Genomic DNA, 9,146 nt, shown 5'->3' on the forward strand with positions numbered 1-9,146 from the left:
ATTATTTTATTTATTTATTTATTTAATTAATTTTTTAACTTTTTCACCCAATTTGGAATGCCCAATTCCCAGTGCACTTTTTAAGTCCTTGTGGTCGCGTAGTGATTCGCCTCAATCCGGGTGGCGGAGGGTGAATCCCAGTTGCATCTTATCACGTGGCTTGTTGAGCGCGTTGCCACGGAGACATAGCACGTGTGGAGGCTTCACACCATCCACCGCAGCATCCGCGCTCAACTCACCACGCGCCCCACCGAGAGCGAGAACCACATTATAGTGACCACGAGGAGGTTACCCCATGTGACTCTACCCTCCCTAGCAACCAGGCCAATTTGGTTGCTTAGGAGACCTGGCTGGAGTCACTCAGCACGCCCTGGGTTTCGAACTAGTGAACTAGCGAACTCCAGGGGTGGTAGCCAGCGTCTTTTACCACTGAGCTACCCAGGCCCCCTGTAATCTGAATTATTGTCATTCTTCTTCATCTCTTCACTCTTTCTCCTCTGCACTTCTTCTTGTATCCATATATCCAGGTCCATCTTTTCTTTCTTCTTCATTCTCTTTCTCTCTCTCTCCTCCTCCATCTCTCTTTCCTCAAGTCTTCTCAGGATCACCAGTTTCCTCTGCAGAGATGCTTTGAAACGCATCAGTCTTGTTTGGATTGGTCGCACATGCTGAACTTCCTTTTCAATATCCATTTTTATCTGATAAATTCTGCCTTGCACACGCTTCCTTTTTCTTGCTGTTTCTTGTCTCTCTTCTTCCATGGCCGCTTTGAATGCACCCCAATGAGCATCAGCCATTTTTTGTACCTCAACTGCAATTTTCTTAATTCTTTCAGTCATGGCAGCTTCTCTCCTCTGTTTTATTGTCCTCTGGGATTCCAGCACAACCTGTGAAATCTGATTGATGAAGTGCCGGTTCTCATTCTGCACCAACAACTCATCCACCTTCTCCAGAAGTCGAATGACCTGACCTCGGTTTGCAGGGTCTGTGTTGTCAAAGGCCACGAAACGCCTCCCAAATCTTCCCACGAGATCTTGCATCCTGCTATGTTGTCTTGATATGAAATCCTCAATGGAGGTTCCTTTAAGTTTGTCAGCATTGGAGAATATAATGACGGTGTGACGGGTGATGTCCTCATTAAACATCTCCAGAATCATGTCCACTGTGTGTTGATGCTCCTCCGTATATCGCTCTATTGGTATAACCAACAGAAATACATGAAGACCGGGTAAACACAAAGCCAGACAATGTACTACTTCATGTTGTACTTCCTCCACTGTTAGATCTGTGTCAAACAGAGCAGGTGTGTCTACAAGCACAAGGTTTCGTCCTCCCAGTGTTCCACATTCTCGCTTGCACTCTTTTGTGACTGAACTCATGCTCAATTGAGCGACAAAACGTTCTCTGTCTCCCAAAATGGTGTTTCCTGTAGCACTTTTCCCTGCACATGTTTTACCCAGCAGAACCAGTTGCAGTTCGTTTGATGGAGGGTTTGCTGTCAATTATCCACCACCAAATGGTCCTTCTGAAGGAACAGTTTGAGTTGAACTCTGATTTTGCCCTGTAGAGTTTCGGTACCTTTGGTATCTCTGTCTTTGATGACTCTGAACACTGTGTGGCCAGTCTGTTCCTGAGAGAAAAGGTGATTATGTCAATTCAAAATAAGTATCATGCAAATGATAATCATCTATTCAGATTTAACCAAGGATCACAGTCATGCAGGTTAGAATCACTATGAGCTCTTATGCAACACAGCTTCTTTCAGAGGGACTGACTGCATTCTAACATGACCCTTATCATGAACTGTTTTAGTCCTGTTTTTGGACTATGCTAAATACCTTTTTGCCAACTACATATAATTACTATATATGCATGCATTGGCATAGATGCTGTGAAGGGGGTGATCATGCATCTGACCCCCAATCATGCATCTGTCCTTTTTTATATATTTTTATCAACGTACGTTGCAACTGCGTGACTGTTAGTCTGTCATAATCCTCCATTGTTCGAGCTGGTATCACCCAACTAGTGTCGCGCAATCAACCTCTAGCATAGAAAGCCATATCACATGGTATCAGTTACTTTACTCAGCGCTTTCCAGGATGAGCCAATCACAGTCGTTTATTATTACTGGATGAGGATTTTTTAAAATGCTCTTACAGATAATGCTGAGGAGGATTTCCATTCACAGTATGAATCTTTGCAACTATCATTTTTTTTAAATTAAAAATAACTATCCTGTGTAAAATGTCTCAAAATGGATATAAAACGTTCTGATATTTAAATGTGGATGTATGGAGGATTCGGTTTTCAGAGCGTCAAGCGCCCCCTGCAGGAATAAAACTCACAAGACAGTCAGTGGTTGACAACATGTGTAATATCAGTCTGTAGGTCTGTTACCCACACAAAACTATCGTATAAATGTAGAAAACATGAAATATATCACATGACTCATATGTGGAGTCAGTGGAGATGTTAAAGGCATCCATAGAAATTATCAGTTGTTTTTTTCAGGGTCAGGAAAGCAGACAGGCATTTCAGATGAGCAGGTAAGAATTTTACATTTCTGCTAATGCTTTTTCTGAATGTTTTATATGATACACAGTTGATAAAAATGTAAGAGTATGCAATTAATATAATTTTCTATTTATCTGTGCATTAATTTGAACTTTTACTATGCACTGTGTAATGTTTAGTAATAAAATATTATCTGTGAGTAATATTTTACACTATACACTATATACACAATATTTACACATCATTTAAATATCCCTATTTTAAAGACCCATAGTAAATTTCATGGCGTATTATTATTATTATTATTATTATTATTATTACTCGAATAAGCCTTCCAGGTTTGCCTACAAATTGACATCAGGGCTGAACTGATTGTGGACGACGGATCTCTTGCTTTTTATTGTGTATAATATGACTTTTTATTGTGATGTGTACAATTAGTAAAAAAATAAATAATAAATAATAATTATTCTGTTTACTATAGATGGAATTACTTGTTATATTTTTTTCCTCTCCTTTTCTCCCCAATCTGGAATGCCCAATTCCCAATGCGCTCTAAGTCCTCGTGGTGGCGTAGTGACTCGCCTCAATCCGGGTATCGGAGGACGAATCTCAGTTGCCTCCGCGTCTGAGACCGTCAATCCGCGCATCTTATCACGTGACTTGTTGAGTGCGTTACCACAGAGACGTAGTGCGTGTGGAGGCCCACGCTATTCTCCACGGCATCCACACACAACTCACCAAGTGCCCCACCGAGAGTGAGAACCACTAATTGCGACCAAGAGGAGGTTATCCCATGTGACTCAACCCTCCCTAGCAACTGGGCCAATTTGGTTGCTTAGGAGACCTGACTGGAGTCATTCAGCACACCCTGGATTCAAACTCGCGACTCCAGGGGGTGGTAGTCAGCATCAATACTCGCTGAGCTACCCAGGCCCCCAAATTACTTGTATTCTTGAATATTTTTTTGGGGAAGTTTTATACGTTCATTAAAGTATGTAACTTATTAAAGATGCTGTAAGCTATTTTAGCCATTCTGTAATTTCCACAACCTGACACCCTGTCTACACCAGACGTGAGTGGTGCATCACGTCAAAAGCAATAGGACCCATTATAATCAATGATGCTGTCTACACTGGAAGCATCAGTAAACGGGTGTCCCATTCCTTTTGCATTGACACTACTACAGCCAACAACAAAAATAAACGGTTTAGAACGTTCGTGTCGATGTGTCCAGTGTAGACAGCCTCAAACCATTGCGACCCGTCAACGGATGCGCCCGGTGTATACAGAGGGTGTTTCTCAATTCTAAGAATGCAGAGAACGGACTTGTGTTCTTATGAAGACCAGTCTTGCCAAGCTCCCTTGGAAGAACGAGCTCAGAAGGACAGGAGGACCAAGAATTCATCTACTGCGAGCTTTGAGATGTGCTGCGATCTCCAGTTGTGCAATTAACCATCACAGCACATTTGAATACAGTGAGAGAACTACTGCCATTATCACACCAGTGACAGCATTACTATCATCACACCAGTGAGGTTTTGCAAGACTAGTGACATGTTAAAAGAATAAAGTCATTATCTCCATGTTTATTACTGTAGTAAAAGGATTCCCAAAAAAATAACAAATGTTGACGGAGTATAACAACTCTCACTGTACTTGCATTCTTGAGGATTGGAATCGAACTTCGGCAGTGGATGATGATGTAGAACGAGTCCACAAGAACGTAAGAACACAAAAGAACGCACTATGAGAAACTAGCCACTCCCTCTTACCAAAGCCCCGCACTCCAAAGAGGCCAAATGAGCTTTATTGAGACCGACACGAGCAGAAACTTTGTCAAAAACAACAGCAGCAAAATAGCGCCCTCAACTGACAACTGTTATGAACAACATGGCATAAAAATGGCATTAAGCCTCTATAATTCGCTGCACCTACAATACTATGAGAACGTGCAAAATGATTGACAGGTCGAAAGCATTAGAGAACGTGGACACATTTTAGTCTACAGCTGTCACAGAGACCGGTGAGATATGTCACGACACTTACTTCATTAATATCTTTCAAATAGGACTTTTTTTTTTTTTTTTGCATACCTTTCCATGAAGAAAATCGCTTACAGCACCTTTAAAACTAAACCTGTGTTATCGATTTTCGAGTGGTGTTAGAATTATTGTAAGTCTCTAAAATATTAAGACAGGAGAGAATTAATACTTATATATGCAGTATATTTTGTAGTGACTTAACCCTACTTACACACACACACACACACTCCTCCTTACAACCTGCTGCAGCTGGCATCAATTAAAATAAAAGACGTTCCTATTTTGTTGGGGGGAGGGGTGCCTTAGAGAGGAGGAAATAAGAGAAATGATTTACCTGTTAAACCTGACATCTGCCTACTACTGTAGTAAACACTACACTATATATATATATATATATATATATACCTGAAGACATGTGTTTGTGGATATAAACTTTATTTATTTATTTAGAGATTCGCCGGTGTGTGTGAGACATATGTTCTGCTTCTTAAACCTTTGACCGTGATCTTCAGTCATGTTTATTTGTTCTCTAAATATTTAAAAAGATGGGATTTTACTGTTGTTATGTGCGCTTTGTATTTCAGAGGTTCTTGATTACTTTTTTGTAATGCTTTAATGTCAGTGTGTTACCTGGAATTATTTAAAGTGTGTTCTTATACCTTGACTTCTTCTAATTACAATGTGTAAAATGTATTTTCGGACTTAGGCGAGGACAGCGAGGGTGTAGGGTGCCATTTGGGACAGGGTCATAGATAGATGGACGGATTTGACTGATATGTGATATAATGAAAAATAAAACCTAAAAAGAATGTTCGTGCAACGTTTGGAATTTGTTCCCCAAAAAATAACCTAATGGCAACCATACGCCAACGTTAAGGGAACGCATATCAGAAAACAGAATTATCTGTTGCAGTCACACTAAAGAAATCAACAATGTGAGTGTAATATATTTAAGTAAATTAAACAAATAATCTAATAAACAATTAAACTGCATGAAAAACAACATGAAAAAAATAATCTTTAAACAGGAAATGATACTCAATTTACCTTCATTCGACATGTTTTCCTCCGGTAATTCCTCAATGCAATATGAAACAGCATTGTTAAGATTGTTAGTTTTGGGTTGGTAGGGGTTCGACTTCCAGAGAAAGGAATGTCATTTTCTTATACATTATAATCCTGGAAAACAGTCAATTTGGATGTCAGATATGAGTGTTTCCATGTGATTACATAATGTGTGTTGGTCCAGCTTTCAAAAGTTACTCTTAGAAAATACAACCTATTGTTTCTTTTTTTAAACCAATTATTAGGCAATATGTTTTTTATTATATATTTCTACTTATGTTGCCATCATGTGGACAACAAAACATTACAACAAACCAAAAATGCCCTAAAATATTGAATACAAATGTACATAAAACACTATCAGATATCACTGGTTAATTACCTTTCATGTATAAAATGTGTAGGCCTGCTCTTTATATCTTTATATAGTAGTAGAAATGGAGAAAAGGGAGACGAGATGTCTGTCCAAGAGAAAGACAGAGTGACACAGGGAAACAAATATCGTTCTGTGATGTCATAGAAATTGTTTACAAGGAGACTGCGATAAGAATTTAAATGATTGGATGGAAAACAAATTTTCGCAAGACACCAAAATAATACATCTTAACCCTTTAAGCTCTGAAGGTGTTTTTAAAGATTTCCTGTTTCAGTGGCATACCCAAAATTAAAGGCATATAACTTGACGCAAAAACAAAAGAGGGCCAAGTGTTTGGTATCATTGTAAAGAAAATGTTTAAAAAAATTTAATGATATAGATTATGATACATTATGAGCCTAAAAAACTGGTGAAAAATCACACAAACAATTAAGCCAAAAATTTATTTATTTTCTTCTTTTTCATATTTGACATTATATACACTATATTGCCAAAAGTATTCGCTCACCCATCCAAATAATTGAATTCAGGTGTTCCAATCACTTCCATGGCCACAGGTGTATAAAATGAAGCACCTAGGCATGCAGACTGCTTCTACAAACATTTGTGAAAGAATGGGCCGCTCTCAGGAGCTCAGTGAATTCCAGTGTGGTACTGTGATAGGATGCCACCTGTGCAACAAGTCCAGTCGTGAAATTTCCTCGCTACTAAATATTCCACAGTCAACTGTCAGTGGTATTATAACAAAGTGGAAGCGATTGGGAATGACAGCAACTCAGCCACGAAGTGGTAGGCCACGTAAAATGACAGAGCGGGGTCAGCGGATGCTGAGGCGCATAGTGCGCAGAGGTCGCCAACTTTCTGCAGAGTCAATCGCTGCAGACCTCCAAAGTTCATGTGGCCTTCAGATTAGCTCAAGAACAGTGCGTAGAGAGCTTCATGGAATGGGTTTCCATGGCCGAGCAGCTGCATCCAAGCCATACATCACCAAGTGCAATGCAAAGCTTCGGATGCAGTGGTGTAAAGCACGCCGCCACTGGACTCTAGAGCAGTGGAGACGCGTTCTCTGGAGTGACGAATCACGCTTCTCCATCTGGCAATCTGATGAACGAGTCTGGGTTTGGCGGTTGCCAGGAGAATGGTACTTGTCTGACTGCATTGTGCCAACTGTGAAGTTTGGTGGAGGGGGGATTATGGTGTGGGGTTGTTTTTCAGGAACTGCGCTTGGCCCCTTAGTTCCATTGAAAGGAACTCTGAATGCTTCAGCATACCAATAGATTTTGGACAATTCCATGCTCCCAAATTTGTGGGAACAGTTTGGGGATGGCCCCTTCCTGTTCCAACATGACTGCACACCAGTGCTCAAAGCAAGGTCCATAAAGACATGGATGAGCGAGTTTGGTGTGGAAGAACTTGACTGGCCTGCACAGAGTCCTGACCTCAACCCGATAGAGCACCTTTGGGATGAATTAGAGCGAAGACTGCGAGCCAGGCCTTCTCGTCCAACATCAGTGTCTGACCTCACAAATGCACTTCTGGAAGAATGGTCAAAAATTCCCATAAACACACTCCTAAACCTTGTGGAAAGCCTTCCCAGAAGAGTTGAAGCTGTTATAGCTGCAAAGGGTGGGCCGACGTCATATTAAACCCTATGGATTAAGAATGGGATGTCACTTAAGTTCATATGCGTCTAAAGGCAGATGAGCGAATACTTTTGGCAATATAGTGTATCTCTGGGTGTAAATAAGGTGGCTCTGAAAGCTTGTGTTTTGTTCCCAATCATGTCAACTGTATCTCAGTAAGATTTTGTGTTGATACGACAAAGCAGTCAAAAGTAATTACAAAAAATCATAGTGTCCAAAAGCCTCTCCAAACAAATAAAACATAATAATTGTACATAAGAACTAATTACACATGCAAACACAATAATGACTAAAGGTTTGTATAGCATGCAGACATGATTTTAGTAATGAGATTTCACAGAATGAGTTTCATTCTGTGTCATTTGAGTCATCATTGAATCTGTGTCATGTATTTGGCGCCATCTCCTGGTGGTCATATGTAACATTGTGCTTCATGTGGATTATCTAATGATCTATACATCTGATTATCTTGTCTGTGGACTCATTTGAAAGATAATCACCTCCTCTAAAATATTTTATGTTCCATTCATTGTTTGTGAAGTTTTAAGTAAAAACGCGGCATTCAAGCAACACCAACATAATTGTCAAAGACATATACTTAGCTATTACTCGCTATATTTTTGTCTGTGAGTAAAACAAATAGGCTGGTTGTATTCTCCTCTTTGAGGTCTTTCCAACAACATATGACACATGACTATTTGATGAGTTTGATGTTTTTACTGATTACAATAATATGTACAGTGCAAATTTTTATAAACTACTGATGAACTTATGATTTGTCTGCAAAGCACTTGTTCAGTTGTGGTCATAATATTGCATGCATTGGAAAGCAGAGCCTCTAAGCTTTAAACGACACCTATTTATTGATGTTTTGATTATTGTTTTTTTCTCACAGGCCATCCAAGCTTAAAGAGTTAATGTGTCAAACAGAAAAGAGAAAGGCAAACCATATTAACTGTTGGTTTAACAAAATTGTTTAATTGCATTTAAGCAGGAAGTCACAAAAACCGCAATGTACCACAAAGCCACAAAGTGCAATTTTCAAAATTTGGGTGAATAAAATTAGTTCTTTAGAAGAAAGTGTATAAATAGCAGTGTTGAAGTATAATGTAATAAATTCTGTATAAATGAACAGCAGAAAACAGCATTTCAGATGCCCTTTGCCAAACAACAAATAAAACACCAAATACCAAAATGTTTAAGTGCAGTTAAAAACACTCCCCCCCCCCCCCCCATTTAAAAACCTTACATTTTAAGCTCTTTTAAAAACATTGCTAACATAAATATATTAATGTTCAAGCCCAAAATTGCTAAATACTCCAAAGTAAATCAGTAACACAGTTCTTTAGTTTATATGTTTACTTATATAAATAGTGTTCTTAATAGTTTTTAACATTAAAAAAAAAAAAATATATATATATATATATATATATATATATATATATATATATATATATATATATATATATATATATATTAAGAAAACTATTTAAAGTTATT

The 9,146-nt window shown here is 38.8% G+C and overlaps 1 protein-coding gene across 1 annotated transcript; it reads right to left on the minus strand.

Annotated features, from left to right (window-relative positions):
• Positions 1 to 299: 299 nt before the first annotated feature.
• Positions 300 to 2,003, minus strand: LOC127442763 (GTPase IMAP family member 9-like). The gene is made up of 2 exons (XM_051700932.1): positions 1,964 to 2,003; positions 300 to 1,495 (listed from the first exon to the last, which is right to left on the minus strand). The coding sequence occupies exons 1-2, from the start codon at positions 2,001 to 2,003 to the stop codon at positions 435 to 437; spliced, it is 1,101 nt and encodes a 366-aa protein (XP_051556892.1). The 3' UTR covers positions 300 to 434.
• Positions 2,004 to 9,146: the final 7,143 nt, after the last annotated feature.

Source organism: Myxocyprinus asiaticus, chromosome 6, assembly GCF_019703515.2.
Source record: "Myxocyprinus asiaticus isolate MX2 ecotype Aquarium Trade chromosome 6, UBuf_Myxa_2, whole genome shotgun sequence".
Lineage (NCBI taxonomy): Eukaryota > Metazoa > Chordata > Actinopteri > Cypriniformes > Catostomidae > Myxocyprinus > Myxocyprinus asiaticus.